The sequence below is a fragment of the Bos grunniens genome, chromosome 13 (assembly GCF_055505025.1).
Source record: "Bos grunniens cultivar Pamir isolate PY7600 chromosome 13, Bosgru_T2T1.0, whole genome shotgun sequence".
Taxonomy (NCBI): Eukaryota; Metazoa; Chordata; class Mammalia; order Artiodactyla; family Bovidae; genus Bos; species Bos grunniens.
The window spans coordinates 29,308,697-29,333,838 of record NC_141177.1 but is presented as its reverse complement, the minus strand read 5'-3'; the positions used below and the strand labels follow the sequence as shown (position 1 = coordinate 29,333,838).

General features: G+C 62.1%; 1 protein-coding gene across 12 annotated transcripts in view; it reads left to right on the top strand.

The window, feature by feature from the left end:
- KCNQ2 (potassium voltage-gated channel subfamily Q member 2) overlaps positions 1-24,884 on the top strand; it is a 48,708-nt gene extending 23,824 nt beyond the window's left edge. Inside the window, exons 9-18 of one of the 12 annotated variants that reach the window (XM_086332831.1) lie at positions 1,020-1,049; positions 3,947-4,015; positions 4,926-4,955; positions 8,981-9,034; positions 12,360-12,583; positions 12,944-13,052; positions 13,435-13,566; positions 15,462-15,569; positions 18,100-18,223; positions 18,955-24,884. In XM_086332831.1, the coding sequence (XP_086188957.1) occupies positions 1,020-1,049; positions 3,947-4,015; positions 4,926-4,955; positions 8,981-9,034; positions 12,360-12,583; positions 12,944-13,052; positions 13,435-13,566; positions 15,462-15,569; positions 18,100-18,223; positions 18,955-19,686 (1,612 nt within the window). In that variant the 3' untranslated portion in view covers positions 19,687-24,884. The remainder of the gene's footprint in view (positions 1-1,019; positions 1,050-3,946; positions 4,016-4,925; positions 4,956-8,980; positions 9,035-12,359; positions 12,584-12,943; positions 13,053-13,434; positions 13,567-15,461; positions 15,570-18,099; positions 18,224-18,954) is intronic. The other 11 variants (XM_086332832.1, XM_086332820.1, XM_086332819.1 and 8 more) reach the window with 11 other exon arrangements.
- The last annotated feature ends 258 nt before the right edge of the window (positions 24,885-25,142 follow it).

Below are 25,142 nucleotides of genomic sequence, written 5' to 3'. Positions count from 1 at the left end.
TGTGCCCCCCATTTGTCCTTAATCCCCGTTTTCAGTTGCTCATCATTTTGTTTGCTTTTTGTTTCTTTTTCTTTAAAACATGTACTTTTCAGAAACGAGTCGTGTGTGATTTATTTTATTAACTTTGTTCTCTGTTTTATAGTTTGCGGCTTTTATTTTTCACCTTCATTCCGCCCCCTGCTTAGTGTCCTTGCTGTCAGGGGTGTAGTGTGTGAGTCTGGTGGACACGGCCCCCTGAGCTCACGGAGGTAAATGCGGCTGCTTCCACGGACGGCAGCCGGGTGCAGCCCCGCTGGTGGGGGGCCCTGTGTTTAGAAGCAAAAGGATAACCTTGACCCTCTGACCCCTAGTGAGGGCCAGGGTCTCTGTTGAGGAAGGAGAGACCCCCGGACCACAGAGAGGCCCCAACAGGACAAGGAGCAGACACTCCCACGATCCCTGCGGGGGACAGAGGGTCCTGGGGAGCCCCCCTGGGGGCCACATGGACAGTGGGCACCTTTCCAGGCTCTGCCCCTGGGGTGTGTTGGTGCCAGGCCCGGGCTCAGAATGAGGTCCGAGGTGAGAAGGGTGGGGCCTGGCCAGAGTCCATGAAGGTCAGATGCCCTCCGGTGAACGCTGAACTCTGGGTCCTTTCAGCCAGAAGAGTCCCCTTACCTGCCCCTGAGTGTCCACCCAATGGAGCCCTCACCGGGGCAGAGTCCTCCTGCAGGTCCCCACCTGCCTCTCCCAGGATCTGTCACCTGGGAGACAGTGCTGCCCACTCCCCTCTCCAGCATTTGACCCACCATCACTCCCAGGGACACTCAGTCTTGGGGTGCCGGGGGCCCAAGGGCACTCGCTCTTACCCCAGGCCCTGTGTTCCCAGTCCTCAAGGCAGGACCGACCCTCGTGCTAATTTTCTTTGTTCTGTTGTTTCCCCCACTTTCCTCGACTATTTTTTTCATTTCCTTTTTCTTCTCCCGTTCTTTTACAATCTTCTGTTCCTTTCCCTTTGTGTGTGTGTGAAAAACACTTGAAAGCTCGCAAACTCAAACCTACGGGGCCTCCAGGTAGGACTGCATGGGCGGAAAGTGTGTAGTGTGATTCTGTTCTGTTGGGGACTGTCCCGGGGCCCCCTGAGCCAGCCCTGCCCAGCCTGTGGCCCCTACTTGGAGCCACATGCCCCCTCCTCGCTCCCCTGGTCCCCTCTCCTGACTGCCCCCCGCCCCCAAGCTGCTTTCTTGTGCTGGAACTGTCTGTCCAGGTGTTTTCTGTCCCTTGTTCTGCTTCCTGCCTGTCTCAGTGGCTGGGGTCCTGCCCCTGCGCCTCCACCCTGCCCCCGGGGCCCCACTTATGCCCAGTGCAGAGGTAGTGGAGACGGAGTATTGGCTGTCCCAGTTTGGGGCACTCCCAGTTAGCCCCCAGTCCTGGCAGACTGCTCTGGGCTTGGGGTCTCTCTCTCTCTCTGCATCCACTCCCCCAGCCCCAAGTCTTCCCACTGCAGTGAGAGTGAGACTCGAGGCCGCGGACAGAGGGTTCTGTGGCCCATCCATGTAGCCCCACTGACCATGTCTGCACCAGACAGCTCACTTCCTGGGGTCCCCTGTCTAGACCAGGGTGCCAAGCTGCTCCAGGAAGGGTCCCCTGTGCCCTTTGTAGGCCCTGCCTTTCCCCTCAGAGTGGTGGCACCGTACTCCGCCCTGCAGAGCAGGGATCTCTCATCCTCCCTTGGTGCCCTCTGTGGGAACCTGTCAGAATTAATCCTCTGCTCCCAGAAGGGAAGAGGGGGCCAGGCAGGGCCAGGGTCCGCAGGCAGGAGGGCCTGACCCCTCCCCCAGAGGCGGGGTGGTGAGGGACCAGTATCCTTCCTGGCTGCTGACCCGGGTTCCTGGGGCTCCAGGTGGGGGGACCCTGCTTCAGACCCTGACAGGCTCCTCCCAGACCAGCAGCCCCTTGGTTCACCTACTCCAGCAGCACCACATCCACCGATGTCCGGGGAGACACCCCTGCCCAGCCCCGGGCCTGGGGACTGGTGGTGTCCTCCGCAGCCAGCTGACCCCTAGACTAACACTGCTCGCTCCTGTGTGTCCCACCCCTGTCGCCCGCTGCACTCTCGTCCCCCACGACTGGACTGTGTGTGCGTGGCCCTCGAGTGTGTGGTGCCTGCACGTCCTTGCCCGTCTGTGTTCTGTCCCCTGCCGCTCTGTGTCCAAGGCATGGCGTCCTAACTGCGTGTCCCTGCCCTTGACCCACGTGTGGGGGCTGACTGGGTCCAGCTGCCCGGGGTCTCTGCTCCAGGCCATGGTGGGTGCTCAAGGCAGTGAGGAGACCAGCTCTGCCCCAGTGTCCATCCTGGGGCTCTCCTGTACCCATGGCTTGAGCCGACTGAACTGCCCAGGCCTCTTGCTTGGTCTGGACCTAAGAGGACAGGGGACAGCCTTGGAGAGGAGTGGGGAGGGGGAAGAGGAGGGCGAGCGTTCCCAGGATCCAGGCCTGGCGGGGCTGGGGCTGCAGAGGGAACAGAGAGGGGGGCCACATCTGCTCCCCTGGGATGGCAATGACCAGGGCAGGGCTGGGGGACGGGCGTTCCTTTGGGTGCTAGGGGCACGGCTGGGCAGGGAGGAGCTGGGAGAGACCAGAGCAAAGTTGGAGACTGAGTGGCAGGGGCAGGTCAGGGCTGCGGGTGCAAGGGGTCAGAGATCTTCCTGTTTTGGAGACAGTGGGGAGTCCGAGCAGAAGGACTAGAGCGGGTCAGAGGAGGATGGGCATCCGGGGAGCAGGGACATGGGGCACGTGGAAGGGTTGGGAGTGGGTAGGGGCTGGAGCCAGGGTGTGTGGGGAATGGTGGTACTGTAGGACAGAGTGAGAATGCCCAGGAGAGGCTTGAATACAGTTGCCTGGGAGGGTCAGGGGTCCCCAGGGTCAAGAAGGCTCAGAACAGGGTTTGGGGGCCTGGGACTCAGTGGGGATGTCACAGACAGTGGGGGTGTCAGAGCAGGTGGGGGGGTTCACAGACAGTGGGGGGTCACAGAGCAGGTGGGCTTATCAGAGCCAGTGGGTGTGTCAGAGCAGGTGGAGGCTGAGTCAGGAAGGAGAGACCAGTGCCTGGAAGCTGACAGGGTGACTGATGGACGAGATGGAAGCTGAGGGTTGAAAGTGTCCAGGAACCAGGTGGGGAGTGGGGAATGGGGTGCGGGGGGAGGGACAAAAGTGTCCCCAGACAGTATGGGGACCCAAGTCTCTGGGTGAGGCTCCTGCAGCTGGAGGTGGGGGTGTGGGCTTCCCCAGGAGCCTCCCAGGTGTACAGACCACTTCCTGGCATCCCAGAGGGACTTGATTCACCTCTGGCTTCCTTGCTGGTGGCCACAGCGCTGAATGCTGGATTGGCAGGCAGGCCAGGCATGTGGCTGTCCTCGTGGGTGGGACTCCATCTGGGAAATGGGACTCAGAGTAGGGCCAGACCAGTCGCCCAGGAGCCGCCCAGTGGGCTCTGCCCAGCACAGTCCTTTCCTGGGACCTCCGCCCTTCTCAGCTTTGGCAGAGAGTGGCTCAGTGAGAGAGGGGTCTGGGAGTCCTAGGATGTTGGGGACTGCATTTTCAACTGTGCTGCAAATCCAGGGGGTGTTCAGTGGTTGGGAAGGGGGAGGGTGCCCTCCCATTTTCTGGTGCCCTGCTGGACCTGCTCCACGTGGGTGTCCCATCTAGGGATGGCCTGGGTACCATCCACTCCCAGGGCCGAGGTGCCCAGGGAAAGTGAACCCAGAGGAATACAGAAAGTGCCTGGGCCGCAGAGGTGGAGGCATGGGCTCCCCGGGGGTCTGCTGCCGCCATGGACTCCTCCTGTTTCTGCCTGTGACAGGTCATGGCCTGTGTCCCCATGTGAGATGTGGACTCTGGTGAGAGTTGGCATGGGGTTCCCTGGGGCTCTGGTGGGTTGGGGGCTCACTCACCTGTCCTCTTGCTGCAGACTGATCCCACCCCTCAACCAGCTGGAGCTGCTGCGGAACCTCAAGAGCAAGTCCGGACTTACCTTCAGGTGGGCGGGAGCATCCACCGGCTCTAATCCCCCCTGGCTCCGTAAGGGCCAGTAGGGGTGCCCAGGCTGGACTAAGGCCCCTGATGGCTCAGGATGTTCACATCCTGTTGCCTCAGGCCCTGGTGCTGCTGGCGGTTTTCCCCTGTTGCTGACCAGTCTTGGCTCCTATCCTGAGGGCGGCTGGTTTGGGGGTGGGCATGGGGTGGGGGTGGTGCTCCATATGGGGCGGGGAGGCTGGTGCTCTGGCCACAGGTCAGAGGAAGAGTCCACCCTGGAGCATCGGGTGGAGACACATGGGTAGCACCTGCTGGTTCCTTCACGACTACAAAACCTGCGACTCCCGGAGCACTTGACACAGACGGGCTTGCCGAGGACACGGACTGGCCAGTGGGAGAGGAGGGGAGGATGCCTGCTGGGCCCAGCGCCCAGGGCTGTTTGAAGAGCTCTCAGCAGTGGGGCATCTGGAGAGGGTTGGATGGTGCCCCCCTGCAAAGATTCATCTGTGTCCTGGGACCTGTGAACATGACCTTATCTGGAAGAGTCCTCGTGGATATGGTTAAGTGAAGGACCTTAGCTGTCCTGAGTATCGACTGTGGAATTCGACAGCTCCAGAGCTTTCTTCACACTGCCTCTTTCAAAGTTTGTTAATATTGGTGATGCTGATTAAAACAAGTGTCCATAAACATGGGGTCATAGCACCCTCAGTCTCAAAACTTGTGACCCCTTCCAGATTCACTGTCCCTCCGGGATCTGCCTCCTTGGACCCCCCGGGGAGCTCCTGGGGGTGTGTGGGCTGTTTCTGCACCCCTCACACACAGCCCTGGCCCATGGGAGCATTGTGCATCAGCTGGGCCCTGTGTGGGGTCCAACCGCTGGGCCAGCTTCTGATATCCTGTGCTTCTGTTTGCAGGAAGGAGCCCCAGCCGGAGCCATCTCCCAGGTCAGTGCCCGCCTGCCTTCTGCCGCCTCCGCTCTTCTCTGCGTGTCCCGTGGAGCTCGCGCTGCTGCGGGGCCTGTGCATGCTCCCCAATGCCACTGCGCAAGGACCCCTGCCCGGTGGCGATGTGGGCACCTGGGTCTATGCCTCCTTCCAGGCCCCCGAGCTGAGGGACAACTCCTGTCTGCCCGCCTGTGACTGCAGCCCCTTGGGTGGGAGGTGGGGGGCTTCCAGGGGAGCAGTCCCACTGGCTCCAGGCACAGGGTCTGGGCTGCTCTGAGTCAAGGGTGGCCCAAGTGGACACTCCCACGGGGTGTCCCAAACACTGCGGATCAGGGTCAGGCAGTGCGGGGGGTGCTGTTCTGAGGGGAGGTCTTCACACCACCCCTGCAGGTCTTGATTTGTGGAGGTTTCTGGAGGATGGAGGAGTGGGAGAGGGTTCCCTTTGGGCAGGGTCTCCTGCCCCGCCTCACACCCCCTCGGCACTACCCGTGTCTGTCTAGGCCCCTGCAGTTCTGTTTGGTTCAGGTGAATTTGAGACCGGGACCCCAGATGGGGACTCCCGGGGGTGATCTCTGCTGGGGTTAGGGTGATAGCACCCTGCTGTTTTCCTAGTTTTGAAAGAAAGCCAGATCAATTCACCACTTTCGAGTCTGGTGACCTCCAACCTGCCCATGTACTGCTGTGTATCTCTGAGCTCAGGGGTTCCCGGGTGCCATGTCCACACCTGCACGGGGAGTCCTATCCCCCAGGCCATGGGCCAAAGATGCTGCCTGCTTGTTCCTGCCCTCCTGGACTGAAGGCTGCTCAGCTGTGAAGGCATTGGGCTGAGCCCTGCTTCAGCATCCATCGGAGAGGGGCATGTACCCCACCCCTGAGTTCCCAAAGCGGGTTGGCCACTGGAGCTGACCTGGAAATATCAGCAGTGCTTTGCCTCCAACCAGCCCAAAGAGCAGCAGAGATGACCCTTTAGATCCCAGACCAGAGTGGCTTTATCCTGGGCAGTGACCTCTGTTCTCATGGGCACAAACCAACGGGCCCGGCACGGGGCTGTGGTCAGGTGGGCAGGGAGGGGGAGCAGCAAGCCTGGTGTCTGGGGAGCCCCGAGGCTGCTCCACTTTGTTGGTTCCCGTTGGTGCTGCCATCAGCCCCTCCTGTGAGCCCCCAGGACCCTGAGGCCGAGGAGGTGGGCACGGCTGCCCTCAGCTCTGCCCAATGGGCACTCTCTGGCCCTTGGCGCGGCCCCTCCGGCCTGTCGCGGCTCCCTGTGCTCGCCGCCTGCGCGCCTCTCCCCTCCAGACAACTTTCGTCTCAGCCTCTCTCTCTCTCTCTCTCCTCTTTTGCCCTCCCTTCCCCCAATCTGGAAAATCTTGCCTGCCCCCCCCAAGTGCCTTTAATCATGTCACTGCCCTTCTCGGGCCCCTTTCACGTCCGCTCTGTCTTTGGGGATGAGGTGGCTGACCCTGAAGCAGGACTCCAGGTGAGGATTCACGGGAGCCCCCGGCTCTCCGGCACGTTCTGTGGCTCCCCCCTCGACCCCGCTTTTTGCTCCTCCCTCCCTCCCCGTGTGTCCGTGTGTCCCTGCCTGTGACCAGCAGCTTCCCCTGGGGGCCCCAGGCTGAGGCCCTGGGACAGAGGGCCGGCCTATCCTGGGTGCACACCTTTCAGCCAGGGCATCTCTGTGCCCCGACTGGAGCAGCCAGGAGCCCCTGTGCAGCACCCGGTGCACAGTAGGTCTGCAGGAAAGGGTCCCGCCCTGGACACCTGTGGGTGGGCTGTTCCTGGGCTGCCCGGCAAGGGGACCCTAAGCAGGTGGATGGGGTGGGTGCGAGGGCCCTCCACTGCCGGGAGACCCCTTGGTCCTAGCTCAAGGTGGGGACATGCACTGTGGCTGTGTGGGCGTCAGACCAAGGCGTGGGGCTGGCGGGGGTGGGCAGACGGGGGTCTCGGGCTGTGCTGCTCCGGGTGTGGCTCTGACCTGCCCTTTGATCCACCCCGTTTCTGACTGCCTACTCCTGTGCCTGGGGAACCCCCTGCGCCCCAGCTGCTTTGCTCCCGTCCGTGTGGCCCCCTCTTCATCGTGGGGGGCCATGTGCAGTGTTTGGGTGCGTGTCTGTCCAGTCTGGTGTTGGTGACTGTTTGTGGGCACCTCTTCCACCCTCTTGAGCCCAGGCCCCCCCGGGCTGAATGTGGGCAGGAAACCCCAGGGCCAGCCTAGAGCCCAGAGGCGATGGGCTGGAGTCAGGGCTCCTCACTGCCCACCCGAAGCAAAGGAGCAGTGTTCAGAGGGGTGGCTGGGCCACCACCAGTCCCCCTCCCCCTGCTCTTGTCCTGCTCTCAGACTTCCTTGTTTCATGCAGGAGCCTCTGGCCACGTGAGGCTGTTTAAATTTTCATTAAAACTAAAGAAACCGCTGCAGTTGGAGAGCCACTCCCCAAGCTCCTGTGCGTGGAAGCCAGGCTTGAGGTGTCATGTAGGAAATGGTGGGTGGGCAGTGCGGGGCTGCTCATCTGTTCAAGGCTGAGGTCCTTCAAAAGAGCCAGGGGCAGACATCCCACCCTACCTCATGCTCTTTCCTGGGGGAGGAGCCCCCAGGCGGGGCAAGGCAGGGCTCTTTGTGCAGGCCTGGGGACCCCTGCAAGGATCTGGCAAGGTCCCAGTCTTTAGGGTCTTCATCTGTCTGGCAGGCCCTGGTGGAACTGTGGCTGCCTCAGGGGTGTGCCTGGGCAGAGCACGTTTGCCCTAAAGTTGAGTTCTGTGGGCTGCTGGGCCGGGGTGGGAGTGGTCTGAGTCCTGGGAAGATGTGCCCCTCTGCCCCGGGGGCCCTCTAGTTCGTTTTTTCCTACAACCTGAACTGGGGAAGGTCCCACCAGGGAAGCGCACATGCTTGCAGGGTCCTCCACGGAGGACGAGGCCGGTGAAGCCGAGGGAAAGCTCTTTGAGGAGCCTTGACCCTGGCTTGCTGGTGTTAATGTGGGGACATCCTTGCTGGGACAGTGGCAGGTGCCACCCGTGTTTAAGTGAATGTGAGTCAACACTGTTGGCTGCGTCCGGGTTTCCAGGCACAGCAGTTTGAGAGCCACTGTCTCAGAAGCAACAACTTCGAAGGTGGAGGCAGAGAGCAAGACCCCAGGGAAGTGAAGGGTTTCTTGACGTTCTTGCTGGTTCTTTTCATTTTTGCTTAAAAGTTTTGTGGCTCAGACAGTAAAGAGTCCGTCTGCAAAGCAGGAGACCCGGGTTCGATCTCTGGGTAGGGAAAATCCCCTGGAGAAGGGAATGGCTATCCACTCCAGTATTTTTGCCTGGAGAACCCCGTGGACAGAGAAGTCTGGCGGGCTATGGTCCATGGGGTCACAGAGAGTTGGACATGACTGATCAATTAACACACTTGCAGGTTCTTATGCACAGCTCGCTCTGGCCTTTGTGGAGGGTCTTGGGCAGGCTGACCACCGGCAGCCTTTCCTGAACAGCTAGCCGCAGGTCAGGATAGCCTTCACCCAGGGTCTGGCCGTGGCCGGTCCTTTCGTGTGCAGGTGCCCCAAGCCTCCTCTCCTTGGCTCCCCTCCGGGTAGAGGTGGCCACTGCATTCTGGGTAAATGGGGGCCACTTCTGATCAGGCCGCTGTCTGGGTTGGTTTGTGAAGCCAAACTCGCACGTTTTTCCTCTGAAAACGTGAGCTTTCTGAAATCCTGTCCCTGTAGAACCAGCAAAGCCTTAGCCAGCCCATGTATTATTTTTTTGTTGGCATGAATATAGCAAAAAATAATACATCTTTTGAAAGAGATGGCCCCAAATAGATGCTGGAAGGAAAAGGTATTTTTGGAGAGAAAAAAAAAGTTTTTTTCTCTCCAAAAATAGGGACTATTTTCTTTTCCAGGCTGACGGAGGACTTTGTGCGCGACCTCCTCACTCGCACTTCTCTCTCCCATGCGAACTCTGTGGCGGGTGTACCCCACGCCCGCGCGCCCGGCCGGGGTCCCTCCGGTCGCCAGCGCCCGCAGGACTAACTGTCCTCTCCTCATTTCCAGTAAAGGCAGACGGTGCGCAGAGTCCCTGTGTGGATGCTGCCCAGGACACGCTAGGTACCGCGGACACGCCGCTCGGACGACCATTGCTGCACGGCTCTTGTCCCCTCCCGCTCCAAACACTCTGCTTATTAGAGGTTCTAGATGCGCCAGGGAAAGGCTGGCGCCCGTCCGGCCCCCTAGGCCCTGATTCTGATTGGCAGCTCACCTCCCAGCCCTTCGTGGAGCCACTGCTTGCCTCTGACCCCAGGTGCCCTCCTGGGCGACAGGGCCACGGCGCTAACGCCCTTCCTTTGCCCTAAGCCAAACGATGCCCCAACGATGCTGTGCTCCAAGCAGGAGAGGGGCCGGCCAGGGGGTCTGAACCCGCAAAGCGCGCCTTCCGGGGTCTGATTGCTCTCCTGCGAGACTTCCGCATGGCTGGGCCATCTAGCACCTCTACTACGCAAGGGAGGGCGCTGCCCTCCACCCGCTGCCCGCCTGCGGGAGGCGGCTCTGTCCTGTGTGTGCCGGGCTCCCTGTGGTCCTGGCACACCAAATGCACCAGAAAGCCCGAGGTCCGCGGCTCCCTCCTCCCACGTACAGGCCTGGTTTAGGGCAGACTGGAAACGGGACGGTGGAAGGGCAGACCTTTGCCCAGTGGGCTCCCTGACTGCCGGGACGTTTCCTCTCTCTGTGCCCTGTCTGCTCTCGGGGATGTGGAAGTGTCTGTCCTCCTGCTTGCTCTGGGCCCCCTGCTGCCCGCCCCACCCTGCCCCGTGCGGCCCGCAGGTGCTGGCAGCTGCACTCACCAGTCATCGTGTGCATGTGGTCCGAGCTGGCCCCGGAAGCAGGGATGTTGAGCGGTGGGCGTGGGGAGGGGCCGGGCAGCAGGTCGGGGTTCCAGGGCGGCATGCCTGCACACCTGCATCCGTGCATGCTCCGAATCCTGCTCCCCCGGAGAGGGGCTCGGAGGGTAGACCCCCCCGCACCTGCCGTGCTGCCTGTGTGTTCTGAAGTAGGCCTGCGGGGGTGGGGGGCTCTTGCAGCCCTTGGAGGGGAGATTTGGGGTCCCAGCAGAAGCTGTCCTGCTTGCCCAGAGCTTGTGTCCAGGGGGCTGGCTTTTCAGGTCGGGGGCTGTGGTCAGGCTGCCTGGGAACCGGAAGGGCCAGAGGTGTCCATGGCCGGTCCAGGGGCCCAGGCCGTGCTCGGCCCCGCTATGTGTGTTTCACAACTCTCCCCTCATCTTCCTCACCTTCCCTGGACATCCAAGGTCCAGCCGTGGGCCAGACGGTTCTCTCGGTGGATGCTGGCCCTCTCCCTCCAAGCTGGGCCCTGGCCGCACAGACTAGGGTATAGCGGCACTCAGCCGGGGCGCCCCCTCGCTTATCCTTGTTGATGGCTGGCTTCTCTTTTGGGGATTTTGCCCTGGATGGGGGATGGGGGTGGTGGCAGGCAGGAGAGGAGAGGCTGGGCCTTGCTTTCTCCCCTAGACCTTCCTGAGCTTGCTCCCTGGCCCCGTGTAAATGCCCTTCACTCGGAGGGTGGGCTAGCCTCCCTCTCCTTCCTTGGGGGCAGGCGTCCAGAGCCCCACCCTGCGTTTGCTTCCATCCTTGGCTTGTGAGGTGAGGGAGAGCCTCTCTTGACTCCTGCAGGACTGTCGGCACTCGAGCACCTGGAGTTGACGAAGGATCAGGGTGGCTGGGGGGCTGCGTGCCTGTGACTCTGAGTTGTGATAACTGAGAAAGTCCAGACCACCACCCATGGTCCCCCAGCAGGGCGCTTCTCTGAGGTCTGAGCAGTCTGAGAGTCAGGGATGGGACGGCGGGGCCAGGGCGAGGCCAGGGAAGGCTCCTTCCTGTGGCTCTGTCCTCGCAGGCAGCTGCGTGGGGTCAAGTTCCAGGGACCCCTGGTATGTACAGGACAGCAAGTCCAGCTGGGGGTCCCCATCAAGGGCTTGGCGGGGCCCTTGCTTCTTGGTTCTCCTGGACCACCTGGTGGTCTCCTTTGGGAATGACGAAGATTATCTGCACACTGGCCCCCATGCCTTGGCTCCGGGGGTCCCTCGGCCCCCCACCCCTGTCTTGGCCTCATGCTGGGCACAGCAGTTACAGGCTTGGGGCTAGTGTCCTGAGCAAGCAAATGCCCTGGCTCCTGTGCTCAAGGGGACCCTGGGCACCCAGAGTCTCTGGGGGAACCTCCCCTCCGAGTGGGCTCCATGCCTCAGGCCTGAGAACTAGTACAGAAGGTCTCAGCTGGCTGGGGGCAAGGTGGGGGCACCAGCTTGGACTGCAGTGTCTGGGCTGGGTGGACCAGGCCATGGGCCTTCTCTTGTCCATGGCCCATCATCTCTGCGCCGTCTGACGCTGTGTCAGCTGTGGGTCCCCCTTGGGTCAGTGGAGGTGGCTGACCTGGGGCATCTGTGATGGGGCTGGCACTGTTTGAGGGATCAGCTGTGGTGGTCGCTTCCCAGGGGCAGCAGAGGCTCTGCCAGGGGCCCGTGTGGGCTGGCCCCAGGCCCTGGGACCCAGGGCAGTGCAGAGGCCACTCCAGGAGGTCCGGTGGCCCCTCAGTGTGGTGGCATGAATGGGTTCACAGTTCACAGGGACTTCGCTCTCCTCCAGGCAGATGGTGGTCTGTGGGAGGAAGTGAGTGGCCGCCTGGCCCTGGGCCTGACCTGTAAATACCACAACTGCTTTTGTCTCCTGCCTGAGGCCTGGAGGATGTTAGAACCGACAAACTCGGGGTGTCAGATCCATCTCCGTGGTTACCAAGAGATGAGGGCAGGGAGCCCATTATGGGGCTGCAGCTGGATGGCCATGGTTGCCCCCTCCCTGCGGCCTCTGGCCAGGGCTCGGCTGGCACCCCAAGTGTTCTCCAGAGCGTGAATGTTCTATTCCTGGATGGGTCCTGTTTGGGGGAGCCTGTGCCGCCCTGGGTAGAAGGGGTGGGCAGACCCTTGCCCTCCGTGCTGCTTCCCCTCCCCCTCCCCTATAACTCTTCCTCCAGGCAGCTCCCCAGGGTTGGGCAGAGGGGCCCAGGGGTCAGCTGCAGACCTCACCCTCCTGACCTGGGGCCACCCTCAGGAGGTGCCCAGGACGTTTGGAGAAGGAGGCCTGGCCGGACAGTGTGGCAAGAGCTCAGGCACCTTTGGGTGGTAACTGAAAGTGATTTCAGAGTCCAGTGACCGGTCCCCGGCCAGGCTGAGCACCCAGTGGGCCCCGGGAGTCTGTGGTAGGGCTGACCCGTCTCCACTCACCCGGGCAACCCTCCTTCCCCATCCCCATGGCCTCGGCGCCCCATCCACCCACCAGCAGCCAGTGGGCTGGAGTGTTCTTTGCAGGGTGACCTCTCTTGCTGTCTTTCTGTGTGTCTGTCCGTCTGTTGGTTCTTGCGGGAGCAGTCAGAAGGTCAGTTTGAAAGACCGTGTCTTCTCCAGCCCCCGCGGCGTGGCTGCCAAGGGCAAGGGGTCCCCTCAGGCCCAGACCGTCCGCCGGTCACCCAGCGCCGACCAGAGCCTGGAGGACAGTCCAAGCAAGGTGCCCAAGAGCTGGAGCTTCGGGGAACGTGGCCGCGCCCGGCAGGCATTCCGGGCTAGGGGTGCTGCTTCGAGGCAGAACTCAGAAGGTGGGTTGGGCAGCCCCGGGGGTGGAGGCCTGCTGTCCTGAGGCTCTGGGAGGTGGGGCTGCACGGGCTTGTCCTGCATCACGAGCTCCATGCTCACCCACGGTACTGGTGACGGCGCAGCCCTGCTCTTAGGGCAGACATTCCCCAGGTCCTGTGTGTGGACATACCACGTTTTGCCCATCCGTCCATGCACAGTGATGCCCTCTTATACTCTCATGGTGGCCGCTCCCCGTAAAGCACAGTAGAGGGAAGCAGGCTGAGAAGGCAGGAGTGGGGACTGGAGCGCTGCAGGGCCAGAGCACCAGGCCCTGCAGCGCCGGGTGCTGCCCGGCCCCTCACGGGCTGTGTCCTTCCACCCAGAAGCAAGTCTCCCAGGGGAGGACATCGTGGACGATAATAAGAGCTGCAACTGCGAGTTTGTGACAGAGGATCTGACCCCAGGCCTCAAAGTCAGCATCCGGGCCGTGTGGTGAGGACCTGGCTGCCTCTCACAGAGCCATCTGTGCACGCGGGGCCTGGGGAGCGGGTGTGAAGACACGGCTCCAGGGGGATGCCTTGCGGCCGACACCCCTTCAGCCCGGGCCCTGCCGCTCACAAGGCACCTGCTGTCATGGCCATCGCCTGCACCCGGGTGCCAGGTGCCGTGGACAGCAGGAGCTGTGCTGCACGGGGGTTCCTGACTGGACAAGGGTCCTCGGCACAGCTAGGCCCAAAGGTGGAGGGAGTACGGGGCGTGGGTGTCCCGGATAATAGGGCTAGAGATTCTGGGAGGGCCACAGCTAGGTGATCGTTGGGGGCTGCCTTTGGTGGTCTCTGCCCAGGGCTCACAGCCCCTCCTCTGACCCCTCCAGTGTCATGCGGTTCCTGGTGTCCAAGCGGAAGTTCAAGGAGAGCCTGCGGCCCTACGATGTGATGGACGTGATTGAGCAGTACTCAGCCGGCCACCTAGACATGCTGTCCCGCATCAAAAACCTGCAGTCCAGGCAAGAGGGCCCACCCTGCCCTGGGGTGCGGAGCCGGGTCCTCTGGGCCAAACCTGGGTGCTGTTCGGGGACCGGTGCAGTGCGGGCTGCCCGTTCCCGGCAGAGGTGTGGTGGCAGATGCGGCTGCAGACACAGTGGCTGGCCCTGCTTGCTGCCACGTCTGGGCCCTTCCTCTCTGGCCCCACGTCGGCCCCATGTGGGCTTTCTGCCGTGTCCTCATGTGGTCTGTTTTTGAATCTTTCTGTTGTCTCTCTCTTCTCTCTGCCCTTGCCATGATGGGCAAACGTGTATGTATGTATGTGTGCACATGCACGTGTGTGAATGCACACGTGTACTCACGTGTGTGTAGACCTTAGGCACACGTGTGCACACGTGTGTATGTGTAAAGTGCATGCATGTGCATGTGTGCACACGAGTGCAACACATGTTTGGCAGAAGTGTGTGGGTGTACGCATGTATCTGTGTGTGTCGTGTGTCCTTGCATGTATGTGTGCCCACGTGAGCTGGGGAGCTTAGTTCTGTTGAGAGGTGAAGGGGCAGGTTTCTGTGGGCCTGCTGGGCAGCAGTTAGGCCATGTGGCACCTCTTCCTCCAGAATGGGAGGGCAGGTTCTCCCTCCCCTCATGCAGAGGGATTCCTATGGCCAGAGTAGGCGATGGGGCTGGAGAGGTGCCTGGTGTGGCCGGGGCAGTGCACACACGGGCACTGCCGTCTCTGGCTTGTTCACTCCAGGAGTCAGTCGTACATGCATGTACACAGACACAGTGAGGACCCAGGACACACATGCACACAGAACTATGTCTACTCCGACATGCACATGCATGTTGGCACATGTATACACAAATAACTGTTTCCTAAGCCGCATGTCCACACACATGTCCCATAGGCCAGCACACACACACATGCACACTGAGTACACATGTGCTCAGAAGCACGCACTGTCTACACAAACGAGCACACGTGTCTGTGGTGCCCGTGATGCCATGGCTGGCGTGGGTCTATCCTGGCGTGGGCCTCACCCTCCGCTGGCCAGGCCCCTCCCCTGAGGCTGCTGCCAGTTCTCTGGCCCTGAAGCCTGGGCCCTGGCCATGGAGGGGTCTGGATGGTCGCAGCAGCACTGGGGGTCAGCCCAGCCTCTGGCCCCATGGCAGGTGGTGTCCGCCCGGTTCTGCTTGAGATTCCAGGGGAGGGGTCCATCTAGGCCTCCAGCTCTCCCTTAGGGTGGGGCCAGGGGTTGACCCCTTCCTGTCCACAGGCTTGGGCCAGGAGGTCAGCCGCTCAGTGTCCTCCTCGAGCATTGAGTAGACCTGTGTGTTTGTGCGAACGTCTGTGCCCATGCAGTTGTGTACGTGTGAGAGTGCATGTGTACACAGGTGTGTGGACATGTGCCAGTGCATGTAAACATGCAGGTATGTGCAGTGTGTGAGCGTGTACGTGTGTTCACATGTGTGCAAGTGTGAGCGAGAGGCCGCCCCAGGTCCCAGTGGCTGGCCCACCTCTACCCGTCACAGCAGCTGTTTTGTTCACCAGGCTCTTCTGTCCTAGATGGTCTCCTCTCCCTCCCTTTCCGTCTGGAAAACAGATGAGACAGACCCACCCCGCAGGAGCTGGATGTCTGTCGCTCACTGGCAGGGCCTTCATGTCCTTCCTGGGACCCTTGGCACTTTGCTGCCAGCTGCCTTGTGTCCCGTGCATGTGGACACTGGCCTGGGCAGACAGGGCCACGAGCTTGTGGACCCGCCCGGTGCCGAGGTCCTGGAGCTCAGAGTCCTTGCGCTCCAGGGTCGGGGCGGCCTTCAGCAGGTCGTTCCTTTTGTCTCTGCAAGTTCCTGCTGCCCCCCACATGTTGCTTCACGATGCATTTTCCCGGTGTCTCTTTTCTTGTTTACTCGCCAGGATAGATATGATTGTGGGCCCCCCACCCCCTTCAACTCCCCGGCACAAGAAGTACCCCAGCAAAGGACCCACGGCCCCTCCGAGAGAGTCACCCCAGTACTCACCTAGGTCAGGACACGCCCCGCCTGTCTGTGTGGAATGCCAGTCCCCTTCGCTCCAGCCACATGACGGCAGCACCCTCTCTGCTCGACAGGATATGGAGTTGTTCCTGTCCTTGACAAAGCGACGTCCTCTGAGGCCCCGGGAGGCTGGGTCAGGGGCCCTTGAGCTGCTCCTCTTGGCATGGTCCTGGGGAGGCCGTGTGACACCTGTGTGACTGCTGTGGGGCACTCCCCGGGCACAAGTAGATGGCAGCCCCCCAGGGACCAGATGCATTCAGACGTGAGGGCCTGCCTTGTGGGGGCTCTGCCCGAGCACCAGTGCAGGCTCCCAGCACCACTGCCGGTGGGTCACTCTGTGCCGCTTATGGACCAAGCCAGTCCTCTGGCCTCTAGACTCTGGTGAAGAGTGACTAGGAAAGGCCCCAACCTGAGTGGGGCGCCCAGGGGTTCCCCAGAACCCTGGGCTTTGTGTCCAGTTGTCACCACAGTCAGGGTTCCTGTAGGAGGTGGTCCTGGTCAAAGAGGAGTGGAGTACGAGGGCAGTTAGGTGTTAGGCAGCAGGAGCAGGGTCATTGGTGGTGAATTCAGACGTGGGAGCCTTCCTGTTCCCCTGGACGGTTGAAATGATGGCTGTGATGCCCCTAGTAGGTCTGTGAGAGCAGCACCCAGGGCAGGGATATGGGGTGCTGGCAGAGAGGACCAGGGGTGTCCTGAAGGCCAGCAAGGATGCTGGCCGCTGGGCCAATGGAGCGAGTGGGGTGTCTGACTCCTGTGTGCTGGGGTTTCTCTGCATAAGGCCGGGGGTCAGTGTACTCAGCATCCCAGCCTGGCAGCTCTCCTATAAGAAAGGAGTTTCGGGGGGAGAAGGCCTGACCCAGGGCAGCCCAGACAGTGTTTGTCGCATCCCCTGTCCTTCCTGTGTCCCGCAAAGAGGACATGGAGGACAGCCCCAAGGAAGCTGTGCCCCGAGGCAGCAGCCCGCCCTTCCGGCATCGCTGCAGAGCACAGAGGCTGAGAAGGCCCTGCCAGCCCTAGGAGTCCCCAGGCCTCCCGGACCACTGCAGCCAGAGGACATGCAGACTTCCACAGAGAAGGGGCCGAAGGGCCGACTGGGCACGAGGGGTTAAGCCCAGCTCCTCACCAGAGGCCCAGGGGAGGGGGTGGTACAGGGAGCACCCACCAGCAGCAGCTCCAGGCCGACCCTGGGCTGAGGCTCCCAGGGCAGCAGCCAGGTGGACAGCCTGTCATGTGGCAGGGGTGAAGGCGCTGAGCGCCCGTGCCTGGACTGTGTGGACACTTGAACACCAGACAGCCCTCCTCCCGCTCTGTCCCCACAGTGTCTGCTTGGAGTCTGAGGGCCCTTCGTCCCCCCCCAACCGCCACCCCCCTCCCCCCGCATGATCAAGCATGATGCCCACTGGAGCATGAGGAGGCTGCCCCATGGCTGATGCAAGCCTGACCCCTCCTGCTTCCTGCGACAGACAGGACAGATCCCCGAGTCCTGACAGGCGATCAGGGCAGCTGTGGGTGAGGAAGGCAGCCGGGGAAGGGGCAGTGGCTTCAAGTGGCACTTCTGGGGGGGCTGGCGGCCCTCCCCACTCTGGAGCCTGGAAGGAGGCTTTGCCCATGAGGCTCGCGTGGCCTGTGCCCGGGTCACTGTCCTGCCAGCCGCACCCTGGCCCCAGTGTCTTTGCCCAGTGTCCATGTGGCTGCACCTACGCTGCTGCTCTCAAGGTGCCTTCTGAGCTCCTCTGGGGCCGTTCCTGCTCACACGGTGGTCAAGCAGAAGCCCCTCTAGGAAGGAGGCCTCCCTCCCATCTTGTTGGCTTTTCTGACTGCTGCCCTTGTTTGAGGCCACCTCAGCTGTGTTCCGCATCCCCCACTCGTGTGCACATAAGGGCACACTCACGTTCACACAAGTGCGCGCACATACATGGAAGCACGCACACGCATGCATAGTAAGCACACACGTGTACACGCACGAGCGCACAGGGACCCCTTCTGGTTGGCAGTGGCTCTGTCTGTCCCTTCTGGTTGTGTGTTGGCGGTTTTTGGTGTTAGTCTGTGTCCCTTCCCGCGTCTGGCGCATGGAGCGTAGCCCTCACGCCCCCCACCCCGCCCCCTACCGCGCTTTTGTGGTTCCCTTTGCCCACCTTTAGCCCCGCCCCCTCCAGACCCCCGGGTGGGCGGGGCCTCAGTGGCACGTTATCCAGGAGCAGAGCTGGGGTGGGGGCGGGGCTCAGGGTGGGGAAGGTTGGGGGAGCTGGGAGTGCATGGCCCTGGCTTCCTTCTCTGCTCCTCGCTGATGTGCCAGCCTCGCTGGGATGGGACGGTCAAGGGACAGGTCCCGAGGGTGGCAGAGAGCAGGACGGGGACCTGGCGCCAGGCGTCTGTCTGTCCTGGTTCCTCGCTGCCCTCAGTAGTCTCTGGCTCAGTCGGAGCCTGAAACTGGGGGCTGCGGCCTGGCCCAGGAGGAGACGCCTTGGGCCCCGGCGCTCTCACCCGACCTCACGCCCGGGGTGGGTCTCTTCCGGCAGAGTGGACCAGATCGTGGGGCGTGGCCCAACGATGGCGGACAAAGACCGAGGCAAGGGCCCGGCGGAGGCGGAGCTGCCCGAGGACCCCAGCATGATGGGGAGGCTGGGGAAGGTGGAGAAGCAGGTGTGAGAGGCTGGGGGTCCGTGGTGTCAGTGCGGCTGCTGCGGGAGGGTGCGCCAGCTTTGTGGGTAGCTGAGGGCTGTGGTGTCTGGACCCTGGGTACCCTGTGAGCACTCCCAGGCCTGGGGCACTTCCCTTCTTCTGGCCAGAGCCTATAGACCCCAGGCCAAGCACTGGCTTGCTGGCTCTCTTCTCGCCTGGGGGGCGCTGCTGCAGGGCCTTCGTGGTGGTTCTCCACCCCACTTGGCTGACCTTGTCTGACTTTCCTCTACTCTCTTGGGAGCAAGTCCTCTGGAACCACACACAAGACCCTTTGCTGAGGGTCTGCTTCTGGAAGCCCAGGAGAGGAACGGGTGATTCCTTCCCTGTGGAGTTTGCTTTATGGGTGAACCCACAGAGTGGCCCATAGAAGCAACAGTGTCCATGCTCTGAAGCCCTGAGGCCACATACCCTGATGGGGGCGGTCAGAGGCTGAGCTAATGGGGGAGGGGGTGTCCTGCCTTCTATTGCCTCTGCAATTCTGTAGGTGACATTCTGTGTCCCCCCACCTCTGGGGAGTGTCTAGGGTCCCCACCTGTCCAGGGAGCGTTGCTGCCCTCCCCAACTCCAAAGAGCATCCCGACCCCGCCATGAGAAGCATCCAGCCCTTCCCACCTCCAGGGGCTGTCCTCCCCACCCCACCCCCCACCCCAGCATGGGAACCATCTAGCATGGCTCACTAGCCCCTCCCACAGGTCCTGTCCATGGAGAAGAAGCTGGATTTCCTGGTGAACATCTACATGCAGCGCATGGGTGTCCCCCCGACGGAAACCGAGGCCTACTTTGGGGCCAAGGAGCCGGAGCCAGCGCCACCGTACCACAGCCCCGAGGACAGCCGGGACCATGGTGGCCGGAGCGGCTGCATCATCAAGCTCGTCCGCTCCACCAGCTCCGTGGGCCAGAAGAACTTCGCGGCACCCCCACCTGCGCTCCCCGCCCAGTGCCCACCGTCCACCTCGTGGCAGCAGCAGTGTTACCCCCGCCCAGGCCACGGCACCTCACCCGTGGGGGACCACAGCTCGCTGGTGCGCATCCCGCCGCCACCTGCCCATGAGCGGTCCCTGTCCGCTTACAGCGGGGGCCACCGGGCCAGCACGGAGTTCCTGAGGCCAGAGGATGCCCCGGCCTGCAGGCCCCACGAGGGCGCGCTGAGGGACAGTGACACATCCATCTCCATTCCATCCGTGGACCACGAGGAGCTGGAGCGCTCCTTCAGTGGGTTCAGCATCTCCCAGTCCAAGGAGAACCTGGATGCCCTCAATAGCTGCTACGCGGCGGTCGCTCCATGCGCCAAAGTCAGGCCCTACATCGCGGAGGGCGAGTCGGACACGGACTCGGACCTCTGCACCCCGTGCGGGCCCCCGCCGCGCTCTGCCACGGGCGAGGGCCCCTTCGGTGATATGGGCTGGGCTGGGCCCCGGAAATGAGGCCACCCGCTAGCCTCCCCCTGACTCCTGGCCTCCTGGTCTCGAGGCAGATGCTCCAGGGCCCTTTTCTTAGAGCAGGGCAGTAGGGGTGCCTGTGCAGGGCGGTGGGCAGGCGTGGCCCTCAGTCTCTCGCACTGAAGGTTGGCAGAAATTCTTTTCCAGCAAGGGGCAGCCCGGCTGGCCGTGCCCACTCGGGAGACTCTGCAGACCATTGGCCCGGGCATGACAGAGGCCAGGGTCAAGGCTGAGGATAGGCCCCCGGTGGCCAGGTGGAGGCTTCGTTGGGGGCAGGGTGGCAGCGAGGGGTAGATCTGCCTTGTGAGGATCAGCAGCTTTGAGGCCCAGGGCGTGTGGCTTGTCTCTGCCCCCGTTCCTGTCCTGCCCCATCATCCTGGGTACCACCCACAGCTGCTGGTCAGTGTCGCCTTCTTCCCCTGGTTCTGAGCGCCCTGTGACAGGAGCCAGCCCCACGTTCAGGACCCTGGCCTGAAGGGGGCGTGGGGGCGAGGCTCGGGACCCCCTCCAGAACAGAGTGGCCTCAGAGCTCCTGAACTTGACTCTTGTGGAGAGGGGCCGGCTCCATAGGCTCCTGGAGGGGATCCTTGGGGTCTCCCTTCCAGACCTGAAAGCTGGGGGGTGTCCCCTGTGTCCTCTCCCCTCTCCCCTGGCTGGACGCTGGTCACCATGCTGTGGCCAGCACTGTGATATGGACCTGCCTGCGGGGAGGGGTGCTGAGTGGCTAGGGTGCCCCCTGGCTGGGCTCATGCTCTGGGGTCCTGATTGGGCTGGCTATGGTGAGTCGATTTGCTCGCTGTCCTCCAGGGACCCTGCCTCACCTGTCTCCCGACAGGACCGCGGCTGGATGATGCTGCAGCCTTTCAGTAGAGTCCTGCCCCACACTGTCCAGAGATGAAGGAGCTGCCTTGTAGGTGGTCTCTCCTGTCCCTCCTAGGCTGACCATACCCCCACTCTCCTCACTGACCAGCCCTTGACTGTGACCTCTGGGTGTCTTGGGATCAGAGATGTCTGTTCCCACCCTGGGCCCTGGGAAACAGTGGTGCCCATCCTTCTCATCTTGGGCCTGAGGGGCAGTCGCTTTGAGCCAGGAGTCCAACCCCAGGAGGCAGAGTGGACCCTGTCCTGGGCCCCCAGCTGTCAGTGTGCAGGGGCATCTGGCATTTGGGGTGACAGAACAGCAAGCCTGGGCACCTAGTGCCCTCTGAGGCAGTGACCTTCCTGTGCACCAGGGCTGGGTCTGCGAAGCCTACCAAGTAGTGACTTCCCCTGAAATATCAGGTCCAGGGAGAGCCTGAGCTGTCTCAGGATGCTTCCGTTCATCCTGGTCAGTGAGAGATTGTGCTTGCTCTCTGGGAAGGATTTGAAAGCAGTGTCTGAGGGTCGAATGCCCCTGGCTGTTAGGGTCCTGGCCCTCTGAGATCCCTGGGAAGCAGTGTCTACTGCAGCCTTTGTGCGTGCCCTGCCCCCCCCCCCCCACCACTTCACCAGGATCCGCAGGTCCCAGCCATGTGCACCTGTCTGCTGGCCCAGTGCAGGAGGACCCGAGCTTGGAGTCAGAACCAAGGTCTGTGTTCAGGGCCGAGGCACGAGGATGCCTCCCCCCAGTCTCCAGGGAGGGCTTGGCTGTGGAATCTTTCATGTGGACTGGGGCAGGGGGTGGTGCCTCACTGGCCCCCTCCACCCAGCGTGTCTGCTCTGTGCCCCCTTCGTGTTCTCCACCTCAGACCTTCAGTGGTGAGCAAAGCCCCTCTTTAGTGTTGGCTGTGTGAAGAGACCCCAGCAAGTGGCAGCTCCTCTGGGTGAGGGCGGAGGCCCCCTTTGCCCCCCATCTTGGGTGAGAGAGGCACCAGTTGGAGGCCCCCGACAGGGCACGAGCAGGGCAGCCCCTGGACCAAGTGCATCCACAGCCGCTCCAGCCTCCAGTTGTTGCTGTCTGGCTCTGGGAGGGTTCGATTCAGGTTGCCAGCAGCAGGGACCCACCCACGTCAGATCTTGGCCTGCGTGGGCCCCCAGCCTGGTAGGAGGGGCCTTTGGCCCCTGGAGAGGGGTGCATGTCCCGTCACAGGCATGCCCTGTGCTGTGGGTCCCTGGTGACCAGAGGGGCTGGCTTGGTCCGCAGAGCTGCTAAGCCAGATGCTGGCGCCAAGGCCACTGCTAGGAGGGCCTCCAAGGTTGCAGCAAGAGGGGTTGAGGCCTGACTCTCCACGTGCTGTGCTCAGCAAGGAGTCTGTGACGCGTCCTCCATGAAATCCTGCCCCTCATCTTTGCTTGGAGGACCGTTTCGGGGTGCAGTTTTAGGAGATGATGGGGTAGAGGCTCCTCAGGAGCCCGAGCAACATGTGTTCCTCTGTGTCCATCTGCTGCTGCAGGAGCCCCACCTTCGGGAGGTGTGGCAGGAGAGTGCTTGGCATTCCGGGCAAGTCGTTGCACTTTCTGGGTGACCCGTGGCTGCGGGCCCACCCTGCCCCACCGCCCGTGTGGTAGGCGCTTCCCAAGAGAAGCATCTCAGTTACTTGATCATGCGGCTCCCCCAGCTCTGCACAAGCCTGTGCTCACACTCATGCCTGCAGACATACAGCACATACACACTCATGCATACACACCCACAGGTACACACACAGCACCTGCACACAGAGTCACATGCATTCTCACCCAGACACCAGAGTGCACACACTCACCCATGTATGCACAATCGTACACACCCATGTGCACACATGCTTACCCACCCATATACAGACGCCTTGTCTGACTCGCTGTGTCTCTACCTGCTTCAATCCATAGCAATCAGCGAGTTTGGGAGTTGCAGACAGTCCTGGGACATTGACCCTGGGTGGGGTTCCTGCTCTTGGCCTCTGGGCAGCATCTCAGGGGGATCCCCAGAGCCCATGCAGGTTCCCACCTACCCTCTTCCTCCTCCTCAGCTGCCCCGGAGGCTGTCCAGATGCCAAGATGGCCTAGGCTGGGCCAGGGAGGCCTTGGTGTCTGTGGGCATCCAGCTGCAATGTGGGGGCTCTGGTGGCTCCCTCCGCCCTCCTGAGCCATGTGGCCCAGCCTCAGGACCCTCTCCCTTCTCTGCCCCACACCTCCCTCTTCTGTGACAGCATGAGCCATGGCCACCGTGGAGGATGAAGGAACCCCGCCAGGGGGCAGGGGACTCCCTCTGGGGCCTCCCTGCCGGGCCCCTCCCCCCGGGGGGCACCACCCTCCTTTGGGGGGATTTGCCAGGGAGTCCACCCCATGAGAAGAGCCAGTCATTGCCCTCTAATTAACACTCAGCTGGAGCGGCCACCAGACAGCAGCTCCCCACAGCTTTCACACGTTGTTTTAACTTCTCCCTTCCCGAGGCTGGGGCACCCGGGTGGTCACGGGCCTAAGATGTCAGCACGGGATGGGGGGAAGTGTCCTCTTTTTTGCTACACCGTCTACCTGCTGTTTGTGGACAGAACGTGGCCCTGGGACATTGCTGATGCTTCTGAAGCCCCGGAGCGGGGGTGCTGCAGACAGGCCTTCGTAAGATGGCTGGTGTTAATTTCCATGCTCCCCCGACGTCAAGACCATGCCAGGTGCTGGTGGAGGCATTGGCCCGGATTTCCTGCTGCAAAGTCAACATTGGTTCCACACCTAAGTCCCCAGAATAAATGGCTGTGAAGAGGGCTGGTTCGGCAGGGAGGCCCCACCTGGAGGGTTCAGGGCACCCTGCCACCAGCGGGGTGGGGAGTTATGAGCAGCAGGGTGGCTTCATGACTCCCAGTACACATGGCTCCAAATTAGACACTTCCTCGTGTGGCACTGCCCTGCATGGTCTTCACTGCCCTGGGCAGTGATGTGGACAGTCCTGCCCTCTGTGACCCCTGAGCAGAACTCCAGGCTGCCTGCGTGTATGGATGGATGTTAGGCCCCGTAGGGCCGGGCTACTTGCTTTTAGTGCCCAGGGGAGCCACAGGCCATCCCAGGCCAGCTGCTTCTTGTGTTCCTGCCCCCAGGGGCTCCACTTGGGCCTTTACCAAGTGCTAAGTGGGAGAGACGATCGGGGAGTTTCCTGAAGGATGTGATGTGCTAGGATCAGGGGCTTACACCTACCCTCTGTCCAAGGGGCCTAGAAAGCCGGCTGCCCAGGGTGGGACACTGTAGCCCCTGGAGCTGCACAGGTGGGGCACACAGCTTGCTGGCTTCTGTTGACTTGTGAGGATGGGGGCAGATGCGGAGAGCATTCTGGGGGCAGAAGAGTGTAGGAAGGAGGTAGGGAGCATGAAAAAGATGCTTGTGGGAGGAGAGACCCCTCTGTCTTGAGGAGGAGTTGGGTGGCTCTTATCTTGGACACTTGCATGGGTCCCCTTGCCTGATGGAGTTGTGGCTGGATGGCCTTGTCTGGAGAGACCCTCAGTATAGGCAGATTAGGCACCGGGAGAGGCAGGGACCCTCCTGGGGGGCAGCCCTCGGTCCTGGGGTTTCTGGGCAGGTGTGTGGACTTTGCTGAACGCTGCACGTCCAGCTCTGACAGTTTCATAAAGTTGTTGCCTTAATGCACGTTGACGAAAATTCACCGTGGTCACCCCCTGCCCCTTTGGCTTCTGCCAGGCACCAACCTGCGACCCTGCCACCTCCTCCATCCAGGGTCTGCGGGCCCAGGTCTGCAGCAAGTACAGGGGGTAGGGGGCCTCACGGCATGGCTCCTGCGGGGCTCTGCCTGCCTGCCCACCTGGGGACCCTGCTCCCATCCCACGCCGTCCGAAGGCGGCCCGGCCCCCGGCCCCATCTGTGCTGTTGTCTTGGCTGTCTTTGCACTTTTGTTCGTGTTCATGCTCCAAAGAATATGTCATGATGCCTTCAGTGCTGACGAGCGCCGTCGCGCCCGCGCCCCTGCAGCACAGCCGGGCCTCTGCTCCTGGACCTGTCACGCCCGCGACAGGTGACCTGCGTGCCGTCCGTTTTCCAGGGACAGACGCCCAGGGAAAGAATCTAGTTTTCTACGGACCAGCTGAGACTCACTGACTGCACTCACTATCAGGCTGATGCGTGTGTCCCCCGGAGGGCCCAGCGCAGGCTGCCCGGGGACGGCCGAGGTGGGATCTGGTGACAGGGACACACGTGGGAGGTTCTGGGAAGCTGTAGCGCCACGGGGAGGAGTCGGATGCCCAGTGGACCTGTGCACTTAGTAAAACACAGTGATTCAACCTGGACAGTGTGTGGCCTCTTTCCTCGGGGCTCAGGGCTTTTGGCCTATGACAGGGCTTAGGTGGGGTTGCACCCTCCAAGGTCAGGGCACCGAGTCCTCAGTGTCCTGTCACTGGTGTCACGATGGAGGACAGGCTGGTGGCTCACACAATAGACATGCTCATGACCCCAGGCCTGGGATCTGAGTCCACCGAGCTCCCCACCTGGCCTTCTCTCCGTCACTGGGAGCGGCAGGAGTCCTGGGACCGGACCCTCAGGAGATG